Below are 27,926 nucleotides of genomic sequence, written 5' to 3'. Positions count from 1 at the left end.
GCAGTCTTTTAATCTCTAGCTTGATTCCTATATTATTCTTCAGTGAGATACACATTTAAAGTAAGTTAATATTTTTAAGAATAGTCATATATCGCCTTGAAATACATTTTGACCTATTCAGATTGGTTTTATCTGATAATGATATTTTACAATAATAGTAATGTTCATTTTCAAATAGGATTTTGAGTAATTCATGCTACAAATGTTCTAAAGACCCTCTAACACTACTTATAGAAAAAAAGCATGAATGATTATGATTTAAATCACTTGTGGAGAACATCTAAGAGGTGTGCATTTTATATCAGAACAATGCCTGGCTTCCATATGTACTTCTGAACATATTTTACTTATATTGCCATGCATTCATAAGCTTCTTTATTGTCCTTCTGTTTTAATATTCACTTGAATCAAAGTTTTCATTCTAACAGGAGTTAAAATTTAAAATTCCAGGGTATCTGCCTTTCTTATGCAGATTGTCTTAAATCTCAAAATCTGTAAACAAATATATTTGTTATCTATAGGGTCATTTCTTGTTTATGCTTGCTTATTTTGCTTCTACTCATCTACCCCAAAGTGCTGAGAGTACTTAATACAAAATAATTTGGATATTTTTTCTAGTTACCTTTTCTGTTGCAATCATAGCTTTTTGGTAGTTCCGCAGCAGAAATTGTATATATAATAGCAAATGTAGAGAAAGTGGAAGCTTGTCTAGGACGTGCTCTTCCAGCTGTGAAAGAGGAATTGTTTATGAAGTCCATTCAAATAAAATCTGAAAATATCTGGAAGTGTTGACCTGGACTTTTTTGTTTAGTCTTAAGGATGTTGCTTTTTCATTTTGTTTGAGGTGGGAGAGAGAAAGAATGTATCTCTCAACTTGAAGCTTACATTCTTTTATTTTCTGAAAGGAACTGCTGTCTTTGGTAGATGTTCTAGAGGTGGTGGAGGTGTTGCTGGGAGAGGGTAGTATCTGTGGTGGGGCAGCTATGTGTGATTGTGCATATTAGAAACATACACAAAAGAACTTATTCTCTACATATCATGTAAACTCCAGCCAGTCTGACTATTCTAATCCCACATTTATATTTGAGATAATAAAAAATATTTATTAAGGAGTGTTAGAAATATAAAACTAACCTGTAGAGCAACCTGCCACCTGTATAGAGAAGTTACAGTGCCACATAATACCTCCTTATATGTATATCTGTATATTATACAAATATATACATATATACACACATATATGTACATAAAGTTAATAGTTTTATAATCATGAATATATTTTTAAAATTCTGTTGCGTTTTCTCATTAAGGTACAATTTTTTTTCAGGTTTCAGTGGCATTGATAAGTTTATTTGAAACAATACTACTTGGTTATCTCAGTTATAAGGTAAGTTATTTTAATTAGAAGTTTTTGGCTGATAGAACACATTACTAGCATTAACCCAGTATTCCTCTATTTATAATTTATACTCTGGGGTAAAGCAAGTCCGTCTTAAACTTCTTTATTATTTTGGGCGTCTATGGTATGTGATAAAAATCTGTAGTTGTATAGTAATGTTTTCCTTGGTGGCTTAAAAATATTTCACTAATTCCTGTGGGTTAACTTACCTATGTTATCCATGCTTATGTGAGGCAAGCAAATGGAATGGTCTTTCTTTTAATTGTTCTTAACCTCTTTTCCTGATCTGTACAAAAAACATTGAGGGAGCAAAAACATGTCTGTTAGGAATTATTTTAATGTTATTTAATCTTTGGTGAGGCTTTGTCTGGCTAACACAATTTAACAAATATTTATTGAGTCTGTATTTGATGAAGAGCCCCATACTGTGCATTGTTCTTTTCTCAATGAGTTTCTATCTAGAAAGGGGGATAAGCAGGAGAAAATTATGCAGATAATAATAATACAAAACAGAACAGTAGGTACTTCCAGTGAGGTGCAAATCAAGTCCCATGGAGGTAGAGAGATGTCATATCATAGGATGAAAATACTTGACTGATTTAAGCAGAACAGAGTCCTTGAATCAGTGATTTCAATAAGGAAAGATGAAAAGATAAGACACTAGGGATTTATAGAATTAGCAAAGGCATAAAAGAAGTAATGTGCATATAAAATTGGAAGAATGATAAATATTTAAGTTTGGGCAGAATTTTGGGGGGCATTTGGAAAAATGTTGGTTGGGAAAATTTGGCACAGTATTCTGAGGGCCTTGTATAGCAACATATAATGGGAATTTGATGGAGGATGTTGAACATGAGAGTTCTATAATTGTAATTAAGTTTTAGTATTAGTTCAGAACATCTGTGCAGCACAGGTCAGAGAGACAACATACTGAGAGCCATGTGCTAAATTAAGACACAATTACAGAAAGGAAAACTGGGAATGAGTTTTTGGCTGGGTGAATGGAATAGGCAGAGTTGACACAAGATGAAATATAAAGGTAGAAACTAAAGAAATCATCACCTGATTTGTTGAGAAAGTTGAGGAAAAGGCAAAGGCAAATATCACTTTAACATTTTCTAAATTCACATGACTGGGAACATGGCAGTTAAACTAAGAAAAATTATATCAAGAAAAATCAGATTGGGGTCAGGATAGATAGAATAATGGAAATGGTTTTGAAAATAATGAATTTGAGGTGCTTATGGATAGATAGGTAGACATGATATGTGGACAACTAAAAATGAGAATCTGGAACATGCAGGGAAGAGAGATTTAAGATGTGGAGGTCATTTTCACAGAGATGGTGGAGGAAGCATGCAAGTCTATTAAGTATGGGATAATAACCAAGGGAGAAGTTAAGGCTCATTTGATGGAGATGCTTATACTGTGGTTGTTGGAAGAAGGACAGAATAATCAGAGAAGACAGAGACATAGAAAAGAAGGGTAGAAAGACTTTGGAATGGCTATCATATCCATCACTAACCTTCAATTTACGTTGTCGGCATATACTATATCAACAAGTGTACTCAAGGTTATGTGTTTGGGGAACTCTTATTTAGCCTATCAGCTTCTTTCTCACTTTTTAAGACATAGGGTTTGTTTTTTTTTTTTTAAAGATTTTATTTATTTATTTGACAGAGAGAGACACAGAGAGAGGGAACACAAGCAGGGGGAGTGGGAGAGGGAGAAGCAGACTTCCCGCTGAACAGAGAGCCCGATGTGGGGGCTCGATCCCAGGACCCTGGGACCATGACCTGAGCTGAAGGCAGACGCTTAACGACTGAGCCACCCAGGTGCCCTAAGACATAGGGTTTTGAAGATAACATTTCTTAGACTACTTTTAATCCTAAATTTAGAGCAAGAAATCTTTACAAACTCACCTTTCTGCTGGCTTTATTTTTTAAAAAAATTCTCCTTAACTCCATCTGAAGAAAATAATGCTAATATCTAATGAGGTGAGATTGATGAATTAGAAAGTATAGAAAGAAAAGAATGTGGGCTTTCCAAAAAATATAGATGGGTTGATTTAATATTTGTGAGAAAAAAATAGGATGTTAGGAATTCTAAGGAAGAAATGTGTTATCTGAAAGGCTGAAAGGGTTGGAACTACAAGTTTATTAAGGAGCTTGAGAAGAGGCTATTGAATTTACAGTTTAGGAAATCATTTGCTATTCACTTGTAAGAAACCAACTTCAATGGCATGCAATTGGGAGTAAAAGTGTTAAATGAAGAATGTTGATTGACTGGGGTAGGGTCACTACCCTAGAAGTGTTCAGATGAGGCAGAGAAGATTGCCCAATGATGGAAAAAAATTTGCATCCTTTAGAGAAAGTAGGTAGAGGGGACTAAAAAAAAATGATAGATGAAGCAAGTTTTATACAGAATAAGAATAAGTTGGAATAGGAATCTGAGGTCTACTGATTTGCTTTGGATACATTCCATTCTTTTCTGAGAGCATAGAAAGAGTGCATGAAAGAATATTTTGAAGCTAGAGAAGAGAAGTTGAAAGTCCTTACATGTAGGTGGTCACTCATCCTTAAATTACCTAGGAAGTACTCACTCAGTGTTGAACAGTATAGACTAAGGTGTTGAGGAAGATCTTTTAATTGGTTTATGAGTTTATCTCTTCATTGAAATACCTGCTCTATAAATGTATATAGATTGACAAATCTAGATTTTGGATACCTAGAAGAACGAAATGATAATCAAGTGAATTACTATGCAAGATTTTATCTTCTAAGTTACTTAGTATTCAAGTAGGTGATGAAAGTTGAAAGTAATAAAAACAAAATGACATGCTAAAAAATTAGGCACGTGGGTGTTTTTGGTAAATAATTAAATCTCTTCCACTAGTACAAGAGTGTGTATAGATATTTAAGTGGTCAAAATGTTAACCTGCATTTTTTAGTGTATTTGCTTTAAATTCTAGCCAAAAAGTAATATGAAATTAACTTTGGTGCTTAGTGGAACCTTAGCCGTAATTTAAAAATCATTTAAAAAACACAAACAGATTCAAGACAATTTTCCATTGTAATCATATGATGTTGACATCTGTAATTAATTTCTTCCTGCCATTTATAAAACGAGAGCAAAGCATTCTGAGACCTAGTAGCATTATAAGAGCTAGATGATATATAATATTTCCATTTTGACCTTCATAAACATTAATGGCTTAGATGGAGGAGAGGTAGATGGTAGTTGAGTTTTGTGTGTTTCAAAGGAAACAAAGGATGTAAAGGAATTATGTGACATTGGAAGGATAGGTTGCTGGTAATTACCTTCTTTTTCCTCTCATAAATTCAGTCAAACTCATGGACTCTTTTGACCCACTCCAATAGACTGCTGGATAAAATATATGGAATGAATAAATTAAAAATTGATAACTATTCATGGCCTATAATTAAGGCAAATTTGGATAGCAGAAACTCAAATGAGGCTCCTCCTCTCAAATTAGATCTTTTTTCAAATTAGATTTTTAAGAAAAATTATAGAGAGGTGAGCAGAAATAGATATTGCATTAGCAACTGTATATAGTCCTAATATTGTTCTTTGATATGTTAAGTTCTGAACTATCAACATAATAGCAAATCAATATTTATATTTGTTTACATATATGTACAGATAATGTGCATATTTGTATGTATTATATACATATATACAATATTTAAAAAAAATTTAATACAGTCTTCTGTAAGCACTTTATAATTCTTGAAATTAAACATTCTAAAATAAGTATGATGACTTTATCCTTAACTAAACAGTTTAAACTATCGTGGAGACTGCAGGTTTTGGAAAAACAAAGACTGATGAATAAAAGCTAAATAAGCAAAAACTATAAAGTGCATGTTGAGGTTAGCAGATAATGATTTAAAAATCCCTGATATCAACTTATTTAGTCCTCTATCCTACAGAAGTGCAGGTCTGTACTTAAATCATCATTCCATTCATGTTTATAGCTACTTGGCAGAACAACCACGGGATTGCCCAGCAGTAAAGTTCTTATTCTTCTGTTACCATAAATACCCTCTATGTCTTTATCAACTGCTTTCAAAATAGAACTCTATTTATACACACACATTCATTAAATCAAAAGGAAACGAAAACAAACTCCAGCATAATTTCCAAAATTCTGCAAACAAAAATCCAACATACCTAGAAGGCTTCTGTTAAATCTACAGTTCTTTTTTCTATAATCACTTTATAAAAAGCAACTGTTTTGAAATTTTAACACCATGATGGGCTCCTTTCTGGCAAAGAACAAAGGATTTGACTAGGACTCCTAGACACTCCTAGATACTGGTGATTCTTTTTTTTTCCTAAGATTTTATTTTAGAGAGAGAGTGTGAGTGAGAGCAGGACTAGGGGCAGAGGGGGAGGGAGAGGGATAAGCAGACTCCCCACAGAGCCCCATGACCCTGAGGTCATGACCCAAGCCAGTGGAAATCAAGAGTTGGTAGCTTAATGGACTGAGCCAACTAGGTGTTCCAATACTGGTGATTCTGCTTATGAAGCCATGGAAATGGTGAATCTAATTATTGTTCAGTTTACATTTAGAGATACAAAATAAGACTGCTTTAGGGATACTACACTATTTTAAATTCACTAAAGAAAATAAGTTATCAGCCTTTTTAGTTACATATTTACATACAGGTATTTTTAATATTGAAGAAGAAAGTGTTTTTAAAAAGCCCCTGGGTACATCTTGTTCTAACAACAATATTACCATACATCTTATAATTTTTAAGTGCATTTTGGAGGTACATACATAATTGTACAGTTATAACTTCCATTTTTTCTTTATGATAAAAATAAAAGCCTGATACATTTTAGAAAATTACCCATTTTCCTGCATTTTTGTTGATTAAGGAAAGTTACGTCCATACCAAATGTTATAAAATGTTTGGATTAATTTATTTATACTTTATTGAATTCTTTAAGAGAAACGTAGTTCTACACGCTCAGAACAGATAAAGCTACCTAAAAAAAATTTTTTTTTTTTAAAGATTTTATTTATTTGACAGAGAGAGTGAGAGAGCACAACTAGGGGGAGCAATAGAGGGAGAAACACTGAGCAGGGAGCCCGACTTGGGGCTCCATCCCAGGACCCTGCGATCCTGACCTGAGCCAAAGGCAGACACCCAACCAACTGAGCCAACCCACTGAGCCACCGGCAGATGCCCAACCAACTGAGCCAACCCACTGAGCCACCACCCCAGAAATTTCTTTTTCTTTAGGAAGTTACTTGTTGGGGGTGCCTGCCTGATTCAGTCGATAGAATATGTGACTCTTAATCTCAGAGTCATGAATTCAAGCCCCACTTTGGGCCTGGAGCTTAATGAAAAATAAATAAATAAATAAATAAATAAATAAATAAATAAATACCCTTTTGGAAAAAGCCATGCCTTTTATCTCCTTTGTAAAAATAAGATAAAATGAATTAAGTATTTAACATAATTTTGAAGGGCATTTTGGATTTTATTTTATGCTTCTCTATAATGCCTTTTATGGGTACATGCTGTTTTCTTCATGATAATTGTTTTTATCATGTAGATTTACATAATATAGGCTCATAGTTACTCCCTAACACTCGGTGGAATTTATGAATATTTTCTATGTTTATTTTTCATTAGCAATTTTAGGGGAGATATTTATTAATGTATCTTTAAGTTCAGGAGACAACCTGAGATCTTAGAACCAAATGTAATGAATAAAATAAGAAGACATTCATTTATTTTTAGCAATGAGTATATTGCCTCATTGTATAATTTTAGATCATGAAAATTAGCCCTCGGTGGGAAGGTTATTCATTTTTAGGGGATTGGCACATTAAGTGTACCTTTAGGAAAAAAAAAAAAATCCAGATGATATGGTAGGTGAATTGGAATGGAGAAAGAATGAAGGGAAGGAGACCAGTTAGGAGCCTCAACCAGGTCAAAGAGTGGGAATGAGGTAGAATGAGAAGGAGGGAAACTCAAGATCCATTTATGATTCAGAAGATCTTTTTTTTTTTAAAGATCTTATTTATTTGAGAGAGAGAGAGCACGTGCACAAGTTGGGGATGGGGGAGAGGAAGAGGGACACGCAGACTCCCCACTGAGCAGGGAGTCCAACGCGGGGCTCTAACCCAGGAGCCAGGGATCATCACCTGAGCCTAAGGCAGATGCTTAACCTACTGAGCCACCCAGGCGCCCCATGAATTAGGAGATCTTATCGACCAGTTGTCCTTAGGTACCTGGTAGAAGGAAGAGGTGAATAGTTTCTCCAGGATTTTTGGTTTGTGTTACTGGGGAACCAACCAGGCAAAAATCATAAATTATACTTTTTGACATAATCCACACAAGGTGCCTTTGAGGCATTTGCGTGAAGTAATGCATTAGATAGTGGAGATGAAACAGAATCTCAGAGATGCAATACTGACCTGGACTAGAGATACAGCATTGGAAGTCATTGGTTTATTATTGATGATAAGTTGAAGTTGAAACATAGATGAAATTACCTGAGATGTGTATGTAGCCAAGTACTCCTAAAATGCTTTTCTGCAGAAACTTTCCACTTGAACTCTGTGGTTACAAGTGAAACAACTTATATGTAACTATATTCAGATAGGCTTAAAACAATAAAATTCTTTTAAGTGTTTCCATTTGGATTCAATAGAAAGAAATATAAATACTTAAGTTCAAAAACAAAATAATTATACCCAGAAGGGGGAAAGCATGTATAAAATATTTGGAAGTTCAATTTACTTATTTTTTTAAACATTTTATTTATTTATTGACGGAGGGAGAGAGAGAGAGAGAGCACAAGCAGGGGGAATGGCAGGCAGAAGGAGAGGAAGAAGCAGGTTCCCCGCTGAGCAGGGAGCTGGACACCTGGTGATCCCAGGACCCTGGAATCAGGACCTGAGCTGAAGGCAGATGCTTAACCAACTGAGCCATCCAGGCGCCCCTAATTTACTCATTAACATACTTCTTAAGCCCTAACAGGCATAAAAACAAGCAGTTCTATAAAACATTACAAACACTTGTCCAGGAGATTAGTGGTGAAGGCATGGGGAGTGGGGCATTCCAAGCAGTGGGAGAAGTGTGAGCAAAGTTATAAAAGTATGAAATAGCCTGTTCAGAGAACTGTATAAAATTGAGTATGGATGAATCTGTGGCTGAATTCAAGATGGAAATAGAAGTATAGTAGGTACAAACCAAACCAGTAACCAGAGTCCAGATTATGAGCCTTCATATATTCTGAAGAGTAGTTTGGATGTCATTATGTTGGCAATGGCATTTTAGAAAGAATCTTTTTGCTTTATTATGGAAGATAAATCAGAAATTAACCAAATTAAGTCAGATACCAGTTATGAGACTCTTTTAATTGTTTGAGAAAAGAATCATGAAATAAAATTGATGTATTACAAATGGAAATGAAGAGTCATCAGAGATATACAACGTTTTTGTTTATTATGAATTAAATTTGTCCAGTGTCTCACAGCTAAGAAAACTAATATTAATCTTGCTGTGCATTAATAGAGATTATCCTGCCATATCACCAGTGGTAACTGTTTCCAGACTGTTCCTTCTCTGGCTGGTCACATCATTCTCTTTCCCAGGAACAATCATTGACACCAAAGAGAGAGGTACAGTCAACAGTAAAAACACACCAAGGACAGAATAAGCCAGATGTTAAGCCTTCTGGAAACTGAGTCATGTAAAAAAAATTGGTGAATGAAATGGTAATATTAACTTGCACACACACACACACACACAGTCAGTTACAACTGCTTTATCAAACAAGCTTGACTCAGTGCAAGTAGGAAAGGCCTTTAGGCCCCCAACACTTTTTTTTTTAAAGATTTTATTTCCCCAACACTTTTCCAAATGCACACATCTTCTTGATCCATGCTGATCTGATGATATATTGTAAAGGTCCCAGAACTTTTGTAGTCTCTCCAATCACAAGGCAAATTTCAGTTTAGTATTTAGGAAACTATGCTCAATATATATAAACATTTAAAATTTTCATCCACTTTAATACTTCAGCTTATCCTCAGCTCAGATCTGCATGAGATGGGGAATCATTGTGAGGTTATCTGTTATTCCCACTTCCTCTCTTACTTGATGCTGCTGATTCTGGTCCCTCCGGGGCTGAGGAGGCACAGGGAGTGAGATGAAGTCAGCCTTTGGGATGAAGGTGCCTGGTAGGCACAAGTGTAGTCTGGTGTTGGGCTGTTCTGCATGGCAGATACAAGTAGGGCTTTTGTGGTCTTCTGCAGGCTTTTGACTGAAGCTGCTTGGATGCCTCAGGGTCTCTGACTGGCCACTAGGGCTCTGACCCAAACCCTGACACTCTGAGTTCCACCATTTGTTGAGGTCTTGTTTCCCCTTCAGGCACACAGCCATCCTGAGTGTAAACTCCTTTAAAATGGCCATAGATTTTATTCTTTAGAGTCTATGTCTCGTTCCCAGAAAACAAGTACCTTTGTCTTAGAATTGGCATCATTGTGGCTTGCTCTCATTTCAACCCTCTGTTCTTGTTGCACTGTTGTCTCTTCATGTTTAGATGTTTTGGGCGTGAGCCAAATACAGTCTCTACACGTGAACCAATCTCCCTAAGTGGTTCTCTTGATCCCTTCTCACTTAGCTTGAAGTGATGAGAGAAGCACCCAAGCGCCACTAACATCTCCGTATGGAGACCTTCTTGTTGCTTCCATTTTTTTTCTACCTGCTCCCCCTACCGCTTTCTGTACAACCTGGAGATGGTGATAAATGAAATACAGTAAAACTTGTTACTTAATATTTGAGTACATGGACATTAACCAGTCTAGAACCTTGCTTTGTGATTTGGTAGTATCTTATATTACTGTAATGTTTTAAGCCTTTGGGACCTCAAGGAAATATTAAGAAAGGCTCTTAACTTTGAAGCCACTGTTATAAAATAATTGGAAAATACAGGGACCCAGATTTCAAATTACCTTTCTAATATGGAGATCTCTTCATAGAAGAATAAGCTGCTTTAGGGAGTTCTGAGTTTTTTTTTTCCCCCCATTGGACACCATTTAAGAAAGTGTCCGTGATTAACCTGTTTATATCGGGACAGTGTCATGGTTGTGTAGTATGCACTTGCACAGGGCTATACATTTAGAAGGGCCTGTGCTTATATTAATATTCTATCATCTTCTGGAAATTGTTAATAATTTGTTAATAAGAAGCCCTGGATTTTCATTTTGCACTAGGACACAAAAATTATGTCACCAGTTTTGATGAATACTGTTGTACTATGTGGGTTGGGAGATTAGAATCTAGATGCTTGGAAAAGCCCTTCCTTTAAGTTTTAACATAAAAACAATGTTAATACTAATGAACATTAACAAGTGTATGTATTTATAAGCTATTTAATATCCTTTACAGTTTTTATGAATATAACTCATATAGTAAAAAAATTAAGATTGAATCACTTTTTTACTGATTCTGTAGCTTCTTTAATATGTGTATCTTCACTCGTAGCTTTGCTTCCATGAAATATTATATGATCAAAATGTGTTGTGTACAATATTCAAGACTTACTATAAATGTTTGCTTTACTTCTTAAACTTACCAAAAAATTGAGGGAGTACAATTACATTTAGAAAAATAATCTTTAAAAGTCATTGCTACATTTTTATATAATGATTTGGTATTCTGTTAATGTAAGCATCCTTGCTAGAGAAATTCTGAGTGTTGTCTTTTTCGCCCTTTAATGGGATTCAGTATAATTGACTTTCATTTTTATTTATTCTTTCTTGGAAGGGAAACATCTGGGAACAGATTTTACGAATACCCTTCATCTTGGAAATAATTAATGCGGTTCCCTTCATTATCTCAGTAAGTCCTAAAAGCATCTTTAAAATAACTAATTTTGTCATTAGACATAAGTCTTTAAATCTGAATACTAATAAATACTATATTAGCTCCAATAAATGATTTTAGGCTTTGGTAAGGATCATGGTATTAAAAATAAAGAGTAAAATCAGTTGGATAACTAGATTATGGAATTAAATGAAAACTAATGAGATGTAGTGCAATAGCAAAATAAAATACTTTTTTAGACATATATGCTCTAGATGTGCCATGTGAATAGGTGTTGATATTATCTAGACAGAGTAGAAATTAATCACTCCATTTCTTGTGTATATTGTGGAATTAAAAAAAATAGAAACTAACATAAAGCAGAATCAGATCTATAAATACAGAGAACTGATGGTTGCCAGAAAGAAGAGGGTGGGGGGGTTGGGCAAATTGGGTGAAAGGGAAGGGATACAGGCTTCCAGTTATGGAATGAAGGTCATGGAAATAAAAGGCATAGCATAAGGAATACAATTAATGATATAGTAGTGATATCATAGGACAAGTGGTAGCTACCCTTGTGAATAACATAGCATAATGTATAAACTTGTGAAATCACTAAGTTGTACCCTGAAACTCATATAACATTGTATGTCACCTATGCTCAAACAAACAAAAAAAAAATAGAAACTAAGTATTGATAAAAGTTTCTCATACTGAGCATATATTTATTTCTATCTTAAACACAATATTTACTAAGTCCAGTTCTCCCATTAATAAGAAAGTTGCCAACAGACAGACAATTAGCAATTTGCTTTTTTATCAAGGTACTGTGGAATACCAATTTTACGATGATCCTGCTCAATTGCAGCCCCATAAATATGTAACAAGCACTTTCCCATCACAAAATTAGGTTTTAATCTCTATCTCATAGATTTATAATATCTGTCTGTTGGGGATATGCTTTCTAACACTTCATTTGAATTTTATTTGGAAAATTATGGAAATAAGCAAATATTATCTCAAGTGGTTGCTTACTTCTGACAATTATTTTAATTTGAATGATTTATCTACAGGAAAGACTGGAACTAGATTAAATGACAGGCTAACTACATATAATCCAATTGAATATGGTTCCCAGTGTCACTTAAAATTTTTGAATCTGAAGAGAGTAAGTGGTAATGTTGTGAAAAGGGAAAGCATTCTCTCCTTATTCCTACTTTCCCTTTCGAGTTGTAGGGAAGAAAGAGGTGCTATCTATTATAAACCGTTACACTGAAAGATTTAATGATAGAATTACCATAGTCATAGGTGACATTAGTGGGAGCTCATTTTTTCCTTTCTGCTTCTACAATAATTTCCCAAAGAATTTTTTCCTAAGTAAGAATTAGAACGATGAATGAAAAGATTGGATCTTCTTGCATTTCATTAATGAGTCTAAAGTATTTGTCACATGTATTAAAAATTGTATTGTCTTTATTAACTTTTTTTTGTTTTACATTGTAATCTGCTGGATATGATTTTTGCTTTGAGGTAAAAGTTTAGTTTTGGTTTGTTTTTCAGATCTTTTGGCCTTCCTTAAGGAATCTATTTGTCCCTGTCTTTCTAAACTGTTGGCTTGCCAAACATGCCTTGGAAAATATGATTGTAAGTATGAAAGAATGAAGTGCAAATACAAAATATTTTCAACCTTCCATTATTTCTTACATACTTGCAGTGCTCATATTAAACACAGAGAGAAGATGATTTGAGGTCTTAGTCTTGTACTTTCTCATTTTTCTTTCTCCCATGAAATATAAACTCATACTATTGTGATTTATTTAGGTACAACTAAATTTGTGAATGGTTCATTTTTAAAAGAAATAAATTTATTTTATTTTAAATTAATAAATTTCTTTTAAATTAATTTAGTATCCCAATAAATAGTTTCATTTAAATGTTTGCAAAAATGGAAGAGATATGGTAAAATACTCTCAGAGTGATGTGTTATATTAATATTGATGTTAATAGACCTTAAGTCTGCTTGTATCCTAATTCAGAATGAAAACTTTCTGCGCTATCTTAACTTGGCCCATATTGTCAAGTCACCACCTTTGTAAGAAGGCCCTATGACCTGACAAACAAAAATAGTTCAGATTTTCTTTTTTTAAAATTAAATTAAATTTAATCTTACTATGTTATGTTAATCACCATACAATAAACCATTAGTTTTTGATGTAGTGTTCCATGATTCATTCTTTTCATATAACACCCAGTGCTCCATGCAGTACATGCCCTCCTTAATACCCACCACCAGGCTAACCCATCCCCCCTCCCCCCTCCCCTCTAAAACCCTCATTTGTTTCTCAGAGTCCATAATCTCTCATGGTTCGTCTCCACCTCTGATTTCCACCCCCTTCATTTTTCCCTTCCTTCTCCTAATGTCCTCCGTGCTATTCCTTAGGTTCCACAAATAAGTGAAACCATATGATAATTGACTTTCTCTGCTTGACGTATTTTCCTTAGCATAATCTACTCCAGTCCCATCTATGTTGATGTAAAAGTTGGGTATTCATCCTTTCTGATGGCTGAGTAATATTCCATTGTATATATGGACCACATCTTCTTTATCCATTCATCTGTTGAAGGGCATCTCAGCTCTTTCCACGGTTTGGCTATTGCAGACATTGCTGCTATGAACATTGGGGTGCATATGGCCCTTCTTTTCACTACATCTGTCTTTGGGGTAAATACCCAGTAGTGCAATTGCTGGGTCATAGGGTGAGTCTATTTTTAATTTTTTGAGGCACCTCAACACTGTTTTCCAAAGTGGTTGTACCAACTTGCATTCCCACCAACAGTATAAGAGGGTTCCCCTTTCTCCACAACCTCTCCAACATTTGTTGTTTCTTGTCTTGTCAATTTTTGCCATTCTAACTGGTGTAAGGTGTCTCAATGTGGTTTTGATTTGAATTTCCCTGATGGCTAATGATGATGAATATTTTTTCATGTGTCTTTTAGCAATTTGTATGTCTTCTTTGGAGAAGTGTCTGTTCATGTCTTCTCCCCGTTTTTTGACTTGATTATTTGTTTTTTGGGTGTTGAGTTTCAGAAATTCTTTTTAGATTTTTGGATATCAGCTCTTTGTCTGTAGTGTCTGGATATTTGCAAATATCTTCTCCCATTCTGTGGGTTGCCTCTTTGTTTTGTTGACTGTTTCCTTTGCTGTGCAGAAACTTTTTATCTTGATGAAGTCCCAAAAGTTCATTTTCGCTTTTGTTTCCCTTGGCTTTGGAGAAGTGTCTTGAAAGAAGTTGCTGTGGCTGATGTCGAAGAGGTTACTGCCTACATTCTCCTCTAGGATTTTGATGGATTCCTGTCTCACATTGAGGTCTTTCATCCATTTTGAGTTTATCTTTGTGTATGGTGTAAAAGAATGGTCGAGTTTCATTCTTCTGTATATAGCTGTCCAATTTTCCCAGCACCATTTATTGAAGAGACTGGCTTTTTTTCCATTGCATATTTTTTCCTGCTTTGTCAGAAATTATTTGACCATGGGGGGCTCTCTATTCTGTTTCATTGGTCTATATTTCTATTTTTGTGCCAGTACCATGCTGTCTTGGTGATCACTGCTTTGTAATATAGCTTGAAATCAGGCAACATGATGCCCCCAGCTGTTTTTCTTTTTCCACATTTCCTCAGTGATTCGGGGTCTTTTCTGATTCCATACAAATTTCAGGATTGTTTGTTCCAGCACTTTGAAAACTGTCATTGGAATTTTGATTGGGATGGCATTGAAGGTATAGATTGCTCTGGGTAGCATAGACATTTTAAAAATGTTTATTCTTCTGATCCATGAGCATGGAATATTTTTCCATCTTTTTGTGTCTTCTTCAGTTTCTTTCATGAGTGTTCTGTAGTTCCTAGAGTATAGATCCTTTACTTCTTTGGTTAGGTTTATTTCAAGGTATCTTATGGTTTTTGGTGTTATTGTAAATGGAATCGATTCTCTAATTTCTCTTTCTACAATTACATTGTTAGTGTATAAGAAAGCAACAGACTTCTGTGCATTGATTTTGTATCCTGCCATAGTACTGAATTGCTGTATGAGTTCTAGTAATTTGGGGGTGGAGTCTTTTGAGTTTTCCACATAAAGTATCATGTCATCTGCGAAGAGAGAGAGTTTGTCTTCTTCTTTGCCAATTTGAATACCTTTTATTTCTTTTTGTTGTCTGATCGCTGTTGCTAGGACTTCTAGTACTATGTTTAACAATAGTGGCGAGAGTGGGCATCCTCATCATGTTCCTGATCCTAAGGGAAAGACTCTCATCTTTTCCCAATTGAGGATAATATCACTGTGGGTTTTTCACAGATGGATTTTATGAACTTTATGAAAAGACTCTCATCTTTTCCCAATTGAGGATAATATCACTGTGGGTTTTTCATAGATGGATTTTATGAACTTGAGGAATGTTCCCTCTATCCCTATACTCTGAAGAGTTTTAATCAGGGAAGGATGCTGTATTTTGTCAAATGCTTTTTCTGCATCAACTGAGAGGACCATATGGTTCTTCTCTCTCCTCTTATTAATGTGTTCTATCACAGCGATTGATTTGTGAATGTTGAACCACCCTTGCATCCCAGGGATAAATCCCACTTGGTCATGGTGGATGATCTTTTTAATGTACTGTTGGATCTTATTAGCTAGGATTTTGTTGAGAATTTTGCCATCCATATTCATCAGGGATATTGGTTTGAAATTCTCCTTTTTGACGGGGTCTTTGCCTGGTTTGGGGATCAAACTAATGCTGGCCTCAGAGAATGAGTCTGGAAGCTTTCCTTCTGTTTCTATTTTTTGAAACACTTTCAGGAGAATAGGTATTATTTCTTCTTTGAATGTTCGGTAGAATTCCCCAGGGAGTCCATCAGGCCCTGGATTCTTGTTTTTTTTTGGGGGGGGGTAGTTTTTGATCACTGCTTCAATCTCGTTACTGGTTATTAGTCTATTCAGGTTGTCAATTTCTTCTTGTTTCAGTCTTGGTAGTTTATAGGTTTCTGGGAAGGCATCCATTTCTTCCAGGTTCCTTAATTTATTGGCATATAGTTGTTGATAATAATTTCTAATAATTGTTTCTATTTCCTTGGTGTTAGTCATGATCTCTCCCCTTTCATTCATGATTTTATTAATTTGGGTCCTTTCTCTTTTCTTTTGGATTATTATGGCCAGGTGTTTATCGATCTTATTGATTCTTTCAAAGAACCAGCTTCTAGTTTCATTGATCTGCTCTACTGTGCTTCTGGTTTCTAATTCATTGATCTCTGCTCTAATCTTAATTATTTCTCTTCTAATGCATGGCTTAGGTATCATTTGTTGCCTTTGCTCTAGTTCTTTAAGGTGCATAGTTAGTTAGTCAATTCGGGATTTTTCTATTTTTTTGAGTGAGGCTTGGATGGCTGTGTATTTCCCCCTTAGGACAGCCTTTGCACTATCCCATAGAGTTTGGACCAATGTGTTTTCATTCTCATTGGTTTCCATGAATTGTTTTAAGTTCTTCTTTGATTTCCTGTTTGATCCAAACATTCTTGAGCAGAGTGGTCTTTAGCTTCTAAGTGTTTTAATTTCTTCCAAATTTTTTCTCGTGATTGAGTTCCAGTTTTAAAGCATTATGGTCTGAGAATATGCAAGGAATAATCTCAATCTTTTGGTATTGTTTGAGACCTGATTTGTGACCCAGTATGTGGTCTATTCTGGAGAAAGTTCTGTGTGCACTCGAGAAGAATGAGTGTTCTGTTGTTTTAGGGTAGAATGTTCTGTATATATCTATGAGGTCCATCTGGTCTTTTGTGTCTTTCAAAGCTCTTGTTTCTTTGTTGATTTTCTGCTTAGACAATCTGTCTGTTGCTGAGAGTGGAATATTGACGTCTCCTACAATTAATGTATTATTATCAATATGACTCTTTATTTTGGTTAACAGTTGGCTTATGTAGATGGCTGCTCCCATGTTTGGGGCATAGCTACTTACAATTTTTCGATCTTCTTGTTGGATAGAGCCTTTAAGAATGGTATAGTGTCCTTCTGTGTCTCTAAGTACACTCTTTAGCTTAAAATCTAATTTTCTGACATGAGAATTCTACCCTAGCTTTCTTTTGAGGTCCGTTGGCATGGAGGATGGATCTCCATCCCTTCACTTTCAGTCTGGATGTATCTTTAGGTTCAAAATGAGTCTCTTGTAGACAGCATATAGATGGGTCCTGTCTCTGCAACCCTGTGACATTTTATGGGAATATTTAAGCCATTCATGTTGAGAGTGATTATTGAAAGATATGATTTTATTGTCATAATGTTGCTTGTGAAGTCCTTGTTTCTATAGATTATCTCCGTAAATTTCTATGTTCTATATCACTTGTGAGGTCTTTCTCCTTTTATAGAACCCCCCTTTAATATTTCTTGCAGGGCCATCTTAGTGGTCATGTATTCTTTCAGTTTCTGCCAGTCTTAGAAGCTCTGCATCTCTCCATCCATTCTAATGACAGCCTTGCCAGATAAAGTATTCTTGGCTGCATGTTCTTCTCATTTAGTACCGTGAATATGTCTTGCCAGCCCTTTCTGGCTTGCCAGGTCTCTGTGGATAGGTCTGATGTTCCTCCCTCTGTACGTAAGGAATCTCTTCCCCCTAATTGCCCTTAAGATGGTTTCCTTTGTTCTAAGATTTGTGAGTTTTACTATTACATGCCCAGGGCATTGGCCTGTTTTCCTTATTTGGGAGGGGTCCTCTCTGCCTCTAAGACATGAATGTTTATTTCATTCCCCAGATGAGGAAAGTTTTCAGCTACAGTTTGCTCAAATATATCTTCTAGTCCTCTCTCTCTCTCCACCCTCTTAGATATCACACTAATTCTGACATTGTAACATTTCATGGTTTACTTATTTCTCTGATTCTGTTCATGGATTTTGAGTTGTTTCTTCTTGGGCTCCTCATTATCCTTCTTTCTATCAGTTGGTCTTCTAGATCACTAATTCGTTCTTCTGCCTTGTTTACCCTAGCTGTTAGATTATCTAGATTAGATTGGATCTCATTGATAGCATTTTTAAGTTCTGCCAGTTCAGCTTTCATTTCTGCCCTTAGAGACTCTATGTTGCCATTAATCAATTTCTCCATTCTAGCTATTGTCTTCAGACTGCTACCCTGAATTCCATTTCCGACATCTTGATTATATCTATATCCATTTGTAAATCCATGGCAGAAGTCACAGTCTCTGAGTCTTTCCTATTTTGGGGCTTCCTCCTCTTAGTCATTCTGTTGAGAGGTGGTTGAGGGAATGTACAGAGTCCAAATTATTGACCACAACCCAAGCTTGATGCACCTGTTTTATAGGGACCTTAGGGTTGTTTGCCTCTTGTTCTCCCAGCCTGTCTTCTGGGGGAGGGGCCTGCCATGCCATTACTCAGGCAACCCTGTTTTGGCAGAGTTGCCCTACCCCATGTGTCAGGGGGAATGGGCTCAGTGAAAACCGGTTTTTGGGGCTTTTGTTTTCTGGCGGCTTTCCCTGGGAGCTTTCTGCGTCTCTTCCGAGAGTCAGAGCATAGATCATTTCCAACCCTATGCCTCAGAACAGAGAGATCATAGTCTGTTCTTCAGTGAGCTCTCCATGCCATACTGTCTCTGTTTCTGTCTGTGCTGCTATAAAGTGCAGCATCCTGGGTTGTATGCCCCTCAGCAGGGCTCCCAGTCCTCGCCTCCAGGTTGGGGCATGTCTCTGTCCTTTTTGCTTCTAAAACCACCAGCCGCCCCCAGTTCGCATGTGGGGCCCTGATGCTCTGGGCTTCTGTCTGGGGGGCTGCCCTAAACTCCTTTCCCCACTGCTACGGGTCTGCGAATCTGTGCCCTGTCCCCAGCATGGGAGGCTATTGTTTACCTGTGGTGTAGGATCCCCATGGCTCTCTCCCCCTCCTGTTTATCTTTGGTTATGTGCCTGTGGAATCACAGTTCCATGCTTCATACCTGGAAACCAACCGCCTGTGATATTCTGTTTGTGGAGATCCAGATATATCTTCTTACATCTCAGGCTGATTTCGTGGGTGTTCAGAGTGGTTTGGTAGATATGCAGCTCAATTCTGGGGACCAGTTGGAATATGGTCTGCTATTCCTCCACCATCTTTTCCTCTCCTCCCAGAATTTTTTTAAAAAAGATTTTATTTATTTATTTGAGATAGAGAGAGTGAGAGAGAGCACAAGCTGGGGGACTGAGGGAGATGGAGAAGCAGGATCCCCACTGAGTGGGGGCTTGATCCCAGGAATCTGAGATCATGACCTGAGCCAAAAGCAGATGCTTAGCTGACTGAACCACCCAAGTGCCCTTCTTCCCAGATTTTCTAAATATCACCAAACCACAGCTACCAATAGCTTTGGTTACTTGTCTTCAGAAGAGAACTAAAGTAGTTACCCTACAGACTTGCTATAAAAATTAAATGAAATTACATAGATGTATAACATATAGATTGTATGTGTGTGTGTATAAAATATTGTACCTGGCATAAATGTAGTAAGGGCTCAATACTGTTAATTTTACTACATTGAAATTAAATTTGCTTGGAAGCAAACTTGTTTTCCTTTTAAATGGTTTTGAACAGAAATGGAACACAAAAATTTTAGCCAAAGGTATATTTGGATAGCATTTGAGTATTTACAACCAAATGAATGCTTCTAAACATTTATTTTAAATAACCACTGGAATCTCATGAAAATACATGTCCAAATGATAAGGGAGTATGACCTGTGGAATGATTTGACGAAATGTTGGGCTGTCTTCACTATCCCCCCAAAAAATACTATTTCACTATATATAGATTGCCAAAATTGCAAAAGAAAAAAATACACCGGGAAAAAATAACCTAACCAAGGGAGGAATCATTAGTCAATCACTGAGAGTGAAAGTAGTGCTTTGCAATATTAATTTAAGATTCATTTTCCATTGTGTTTCTATATTTTACTTCTCCTTTCACTGGTTGGAGAATGTTTATTTATTTTTCTGCTCATTAACACATCTGTCAAAGAGAAAGCAAGCGATGAGAGGTGAACTTCTAATCAACTTAGATTTTTGTTATCTTAACAGTTTGGTTAAATATATGGTAGAGGAAGAGAAAATAGTAGCTTGTTGAGATTTTATGTTGGTGAAGTGATTTATTTCATGCAACACTGACTTCGAGACAGTTAAAAGTTTATTATAAAATATTTGAGATGAAGAGAAAACTATAAATTATGAAAACCTATGAATGTACCACAGACTAAATACTAGTCATAACTTATATTCTTGTAAGATTTTCTCTGAAAAGAATGCACACATATCATATATGAAATTACATTGTATGTTCAATGTTATAATTTGAATTTTGTTTTTGTAGTGCTCAAATTTCATATGTCTTCTAATCATTTTTAATAGCTTCATCTAAAGCTATTATTTAGTTTTGATCACTTTGTTTAATCATTTTGTATTGCATATTTTAGTAGTAATGAACATTCATTATTTCATATAAGTATTGTAATTTTGTAATAAAGATGAACATAAATATTAATTTTTATCTCTGATGATTTTCATGTGGTCAGCTTTTAGAAGTTATGTTATTGAGTATGTACTCATTAAATTAATTAATGAATACGTGAAATAAAAAGGGCATGGTTCTGACCTGTGTTACCAAATCACCTTCAAGAAATTTTTTAACAAATTGCATGGGCAATATCAATCATTTGTGATTGCTCACTTTTTTGCATTTTAAACAATATTGGGTATTATTATTTTTTAACCTTTTTCGATTGGAAAGATAGAAATTATATCTTTAATTCACCCTTATCTTTATATTAATGAAATTAAACCTGAAAAATTTTGTTCATTGGCTGTTTAGTTTTTTTCTGTTCATGAAAAATTGCCTGGCATATTTCATGTCATTTTTCCTGATTCAGAGAATGAGATGTGATTGTAGGTTGACCTAGCTATTACTCTTAAAATTAGAATTTTCCGTTATAGGTATTGCTTACTGTGGAGAGCTTTTTAGGAGTCAGTGCAACATCTCTATAGATGTTGATAAGGGGGAGTAAACTGAAATTTGGGGCTTTGGTGGTCCCCCATAATGTCATCTTTGTAATATGAATGCTAAGGTAAATATATTTAGACCTAGGCAAAAATGGAAATATGTTGCTATATCCATTTAAATTATATGCATTGAGTGTGCACAAGATATTTGAAATATAATACACAGTAATAAATGTAGTGAAACTCATGGATATGTAGTATTTTCAAAATTAAAATATGCTTTTTGGTTTTATTTTAGAATGATCTGCACAGAGCCATTCAGCGTACACAATCCGCAATGTTTAATCAAGTTTTGATTTTAATATCTACATTACTATGCCTTATCTTCACCTGGTAAGATTGTACATATCATTATTTTTATTGTTTCATTTAATTATAGTTTCTAAATACACATCATTTTAGTTGAGTTGGCTAAAATAGAGAAATACTCACTATAAATGTAAGGGATCACCTATAGGAATAAAAGTAAAATCTCCTTCAGTCTTACAGAAAAAAAAGAAGGTGCATCTATCATTTGGTATTGATAATTACTGCAACTTTGACATATTCCCAAGTGTTGTAAATAACTAAATCACAAGAATTTGTACTGCATGCCACAGTTGTCAAACAAAAAATTTTCTTTCAAACTGCTGACATGGAGGTGCCCTTATATTTCTACAATCTTCAGAGCAGAAACACTGTTGAGAAAACTGTCATTGCCCATCACTGTCTCTGCCCATGCCTTCTCTCCATGATGTTTTACTGTGCAGTTAGGCAGAAAGCAAGGGCAGATCTCCTGGCAAAGCAACGCAGGACTTGGTACTTTGCTTTATTATAGAAAACAGTTATTTCTTCTTCCAGAAAGTCTCACTTTGATGGTTTTAAAGTAATCTATGGGAAATGTTGCGCTGCATATATGGATTCACGTAGATCCTTAAAAGGAGAAAAAATGTGAAAAATAAAGAAATGAGGTAGAATAATATATCTGTTTTGCAGGAGTCTTAGATATTATGTGTAATTGTGCTCTGTCCTGGATTTGACCTATCAAGAAAGAGAAAAAGTTAATTAGGAAGTACAAAATAAAAAGAATGCCCCATATACTAGTACAACTGAATTAGGTATAAATAGAGCTATAGATAGATATATATAAACATAGGTTGAGATATGTAGGTTAGCAACTACTTTGTATCAGTAATTTGTAGTTAATTTATCTATTAAGGGTATTGAAAATAGGTTTTATTACATACTTTATATCTTAAAAAATAAATGTATTTTAAGATATTAAATGTCTTTAAATATAAAAGATTTCTCTAAAATTGACACAAAGCCATCTTATCATTTAAATCTTTCTTACTGCTTACAAATTTTTTTATTGTTCACCTAGTAAACACCTAGCTGCCTAAATATAAAATATTAAAAATAATGACTTCCCTTCTAAAGTCACTAAACATTCTTAATTTTAAGATAATGATATTATATGAATAGTTTAGGAGTTTTTTCATTTTATTTATAGAAAAATACTCCAAATTAAAATCTCTTGTATACCTATGTACTTGCTAATATTTCAAATGCTGGAAAATTACAAAAAGTGAAATGAATGATTTTTAAAATATTATTAGTCTGTTAAAGTATATTTAGTAAAGAGGTAATTGAAATATTAATGCTGAGGGGCACCTGGATGTCTCAGTCAATTAAGCATCTACCTTCGACTCAGGTCATGACCTGGGGTCCTGGGATAGGGTCCCTCATTGGGTTCCTCGCTCAGTGGGGAGTCTGCTTCTCCTTCTGCCTCTTTCCCTGCTCATGCTCTCTCTCTCAATGAAATAAATAAAATCTTTTTAAAAAAGAAATATTAATGCTGAAATAAAGACAAGTTATTTTTATATGATAACAGTTCACTTTAGTTTTGGAGGCATCCTTATCACAGTGAATCACATAGGGTGGGCTCTCTGTTTGCTCTTTCTTTCTGCCTATTCGTCTATTTCTTCAGTAGTTTTTATTTTCGAAAGAAGCAACTAGACAGATTTTGCCACTTTCTTATGCCAAGGGATGCAGTAGTGCTAGATAATGGGTTTTTATGATGTATATAAAATTGCAGTTTATTTATCATTTAAATTATTTGTACTTCACTTTTTATTTTATCTGCAGTTGGAGTTGCTTTTGTTGTTGTTCTTGTGTGTTATTGGTTTTATTTTATTTTATTTTATTTATTTTTTTAAAGATTTTATTTATTTATTTGACAGAGCACACAAGTAGGGGGAGCGGGAGAGGGAGAAGCAGGCTCCCCGCTGAGCAAGGAGCCTGATACAAGGCTTGATCCCAGGACCCTGGGATCATGACCTGAGTCAAAGGCAGATGCTTAACTGACTGAGCCACCCAGGTGCCTGCGTATTGTTGGTTTTAATCATGTACATTTTAAATGTACAATGTTATTGTTTTTAATCACATGTACATCAACACATTTTCATTAATACATTTACATTAATATGTTTTTGAATTATAATATCAAGAATGGAGAAACTGAAGTTTGATTTCTTTGTGTATTTTTCTCTAGCACACCAAGCGAAATGTTTTCATAATTCATGACCATCATCTTAGGGTACAATAAGTCTTTTTTTTTTTTAATTTACCATCAAAAGTGTAGTTATCTACAAGAAAAATATAAACAATGTTATATTAGTTATAACACACGGGCTGCTTTAGCAAACAGTTACACCACACACACTGTAAAATACAAATATACATAAGGGTTCAGCAACTTAAACAAATGGAAATGTTTAAATAGTCTGTCCAAGAAGGTTATATCAACTTAATATTGCTGGAGACTAAATTTCCTTATAACTTGTTTTCTGCCATTCTCAAAACAGTTTCCATAATGTGGCTCAAGATGGCTACTCAACTCTTGCCATTATATTCTAACTCCAGCCTGTAGGAAGGAAGAAGATAAGGCACAACCCAGAAATTACATGCATAAAATAGGCCAGAATTTGGTCATATATCCACACATGCTGAAAGGGAGTATACAGAAATCTGGTCTAGCTGCAAAACAGTATACCCAGCTGAATATTGTACTATCATGGAAAACAGAAAAACTGGATACTGTTGAACAATAAGCAATCTTTGGCACTGATAAGTCATAGAAGTCCAAATGCATATCATTTGTTTAAAACTCAGGGCTATGCTAGTTTGGAGCCCGTGGCAACTCACTGAATTTACCTAGCTTTATTTGCCACATTATTAAATGAGAATAATATTAATCACCCTATAAAATTTTTGTTGTACTTTTTTTTGATGAAGACTAAATTAGATATGTTTATACAATGTCTATCAGAAGATATGACACTTGGTATGAACACTCCAAAAATTTCATTTTTTTTCCACCTCAAATATCCTCTGTATGTAAGAGGATTAAATTATGTGACTGCACAAAAACTAATTTGCTCTAAAATATCTAAGCATAGTAACTTATTAATAATAATATAAAAGTGAACTGAGATGCCTGAAAATATATTTAATGGGAAATATGAGAAAACATTTTCCTCCATTGTAATGTATTCAGGTTTTTTATACTGTCTACATATTTCTAATATTTGTTTCCTCTAGTTAGCTTCACTACGTTAAAAGTAATGGAAGCATTTCCCCTCTCTCTGATACCTTTAATGCTTTATACTATACAAATATACAGACATATATATAATTTTTTTACATTGTTGTGGGATTAGTCTTAATTAATTGTGGTTACATTATGTCATAGAGCAAGACTGTCAGTGGTTTTCCAAATCAGAATTTTTAATACATACAATTTAAGCCCCCAAAGATTCAGGAGCTAATATTTGATGAACTGGATGTGTTGTTCATGAATCTCACAATCTTAAAATTACCTGTTTTGGAAAGCTGCTATATAGTTTTAAAATGTATCTTCTTTTCATCATTATTAACATTACAAAGAACTATCATTAAGCATCTGTCTACAAGAAACACATGCCAAACTGAGATAAAATTAAGCTGCTGACCTACTCTCTGTGGGAATGTGCTCAGAATTGTTTTTCCTGTTATTGTAATGGAATTTGGACTAATCTTTCCCCACGTCCACTGTGTACCCCTCTTGATCAATAATGCACACTTCCAAGACAGCTGGGAATTGTGATTCAGCCTGTGTCTCTGTAACAAAGCAGAGGAAACTGGTACATCGGGAATTAAGCGCATGACTTTAGCTTAATTATCAACATATTCTAACCAATAATAAGTACTCTAATTTGTAATACATTTGGTGTTTCTAATTTTACACTAGTAGGCTTATTTTGCACCTACTTTGTTTCAAACTTTAATTTTTTATTTGAATATGTATGTTTAGATATTTTCAAATCATTTCATGGAGCTATAACATCAAGATCTGTATTATATAAATGGATATTTCATGTTTTAGTTCAATGTAAGAAATTCAGTTTACCTCCTCATTCTCATTTCAGGAGAAAATAAGTCCATTTATTGTTTAAAAACATGACCTAGTTAAAATTATTAACATGCTTAAATCAAAAAGTATTTGGGATTTTCTTGTGCATCTTTGATTAACACTTATTTCAATGCTCGATGCCGAAGTTCTTAAACTCTGTTTACTGATTTAACTCTTAAGGCAAATAGCCATGTGACAGGAAGTGGACAGTGAAAAAGTAAGAACTGAAATTTGGAGGAAGTATTAAACCATGATCTCATGATGTTATCACCATCATGGTATTTGGTTACTAGTTTTGTTTGGTCACATTTGTTTTGCTTTATTACAAATGAATGACAGAAAGTGTGTTTGTCTGAAGATCTGGAAACAGCCCTCAGATTTTATTACACTAGGACATATAGAAAATTCTTTGTCCCAACTAAATTTTGTGTAAGTGGGAAGCCAGATGTTAGGCAGTTAGAATTTAAACCATCATTGAGTTATGAGGGTAATGTATAGTTATTTTCAGACATATAAGAACTTAGAAAGTATGCTACCCCCATATTATTAAGTATGTACTTAATAGGAATAAGAAAAAAAGGATAAAGGAAAAGGAAAAATATATAGCTTATGAGAATCTGTGGTTTATGCAATAACAACACCCTGGATCTTTCTCTGGGAAACCCCATCTTCATACTGAGTTTTATCAGAAGTGCAGTTGAAGGCTTATCCAGGCAGAGGCAGAGACACCATTTTTAATTTCTATGACATAGGTACGTAGCAAAGGGAAGTTTTCTTTTTTCTTTTTAAAGTTTTATTTATTTATTTGAGAGAGAGAATGAGAGACAGAGAGTACGAGAGGGAAGAGGATCAGAGGGAGAAGCAGACTCCCTGCTGAGCAGGGAGCCCGATGTGGGACTCGACCCCGGGACTCCAGGATCATGACCTGAGCCGAAGGCAGTCGCTTAACCAACTGAGCCACCCAGGCGCCCGCAAAGGGAAGTTTTCAATTAGAAGGTGGGGTGAAGGGATGAGAGAAAGCCAAAGTGGTCATGCCACAGCAATTCTCATGTTACAGATAAACAGAGGACAGAAAGGTCAAATAAAAAGATAAACCTTAGATTATCATAGGTCTACACTAGTAAGAAGCAGAGCTCAGGTCTGGGCATAGGCAAATTGGTGCCAGAGCCCACATGCTTAACCACTGTAATGTTATTTGTATGATGTTCTAGAAGTCATTAACAGTAATAATAAACTAAAAAATAAAAGAATTATGTTAATTTTCTCATTTCTATTATTGTGAATTTTTAAATTACTATTTGAAGTAGAATTATAGTTTAGTAAGACATTAGGATGACAAACTCTTACTTTTTAGCTATTTTTGATTAAGGATAGAATACTTTAGCCATTGCTATCTCTTTTGTGTGAATAATAAATTGCCTCAAATTCAGCAAGTTTCTAATCCTTGTTTCTCTTTTTAAATTTTAGCGAACACATATACAATACATTTAGATAAAATTATGATATATGCATGATTATTATCTGTTTAAATTACTTCCTCCATTTACCTGTTCATCCATCTCTCTTTCTGTATATCTGCAGAGGTGGGAGTATATTCAAGTGATTATATATGGATATAGAATTGTGTATCATGTTTTCAGCTGTCTTCTGCATACTTTCTTCTATGGTTTAAATATTCAGAATGAATATGCATACTTTTTGAAAACAAACAGAACACTCGCAAAAATTAAGGAATGTAAAAAGAGACAACAAAATTTAACACAAAATGTCAAATGTAAAGATCATATTCAATATGATTTGCATAATTAATTCCTTCCCTTAATAAAGTGATTCTCATATTAAGTTTTTTAAAAATCCAAATCCTTCACCTTTATCTCCTACTTACTCTTTGAGTCCCAACTTTTAAATTGAAGCTCTGCCCTGAAGTTTTCTTGAAGGCTATCTGAATTATGGGAACTGCCCAACCTTTATGCTTCTCAGTGTTGGAAAAAATTATAAATGTACAATGTTTCTTTAATTATCAGGGCTTCTTGGTAGATATTCATGATATATAAGAACAAAGAGTCAGTTTTCCTTCCTCACCATTTTATGCCCCGCATCTCTTGGTTGGATATATAAGATGCTTCACAAATGTTTGTAGTTGATACACAGTAACATTTTGGGGTCAGAATTC

At 34.8% G+C, this 27,926-nt stretch overlaps 1 protein-coding gene across 5 annotated transcripts in view; it reads left to right on the top strand.

Moving 5' to 3' along the window:
• The window catches only part of KCNT2 (potassium sodium-activated channel subfamily T member 2), a 361,260-nt gene that overhangs the window by 119,451 nt on the left and 213,883 nt on the right, over nt 1–27,926 (top strand). For all 5 annotated transcript variants that reach the window (XM_028104755.2, XM_028104754.2, XM_028104753.2 and 2 more), the window contains exons 5-8: nt 1,328–1,387; nt 11,218–11,292; nt 12,817–12,900; nt 21,560–21,654. In XM_028104755.2, coding sequence (XP_027960556.1) covers nt 1,328–1,387; nt 11,218–11,292; nt 12,817–12,900; nt 21,560–21,654 — 314 coding nt within the window. The remainder of the gene's footprint in view (nt 1–1,327; nt 1,388–11,217; nt 11,293–12,816; nt 12,901–21,559; nt 21,655–27,926) is intronic.

Source organism: Eumetopias jubatus, unplaced genomic scaffold (assembly GCF_037043125.1).
Source record: "Eumetopias jubatus isolate StellerSeaLion01/CBP00866 unplaced genomic scaffold, mEumJub1_p1.0 scaffold_12, whole genome shotgun sequence".
In the NCBI taxonomy this organism is placed as follows: domain Eukaryota; kingdom Metazoa; phylum Chordata; class Mammalia; order Carnivora; family Otariidae; genus Eumetopias; species Eumetopias jubatus.
Note: the sequence above shows the minus strand (reverse complement) of the source record. Positions and strands in the feature narration are given on the sequence as shown.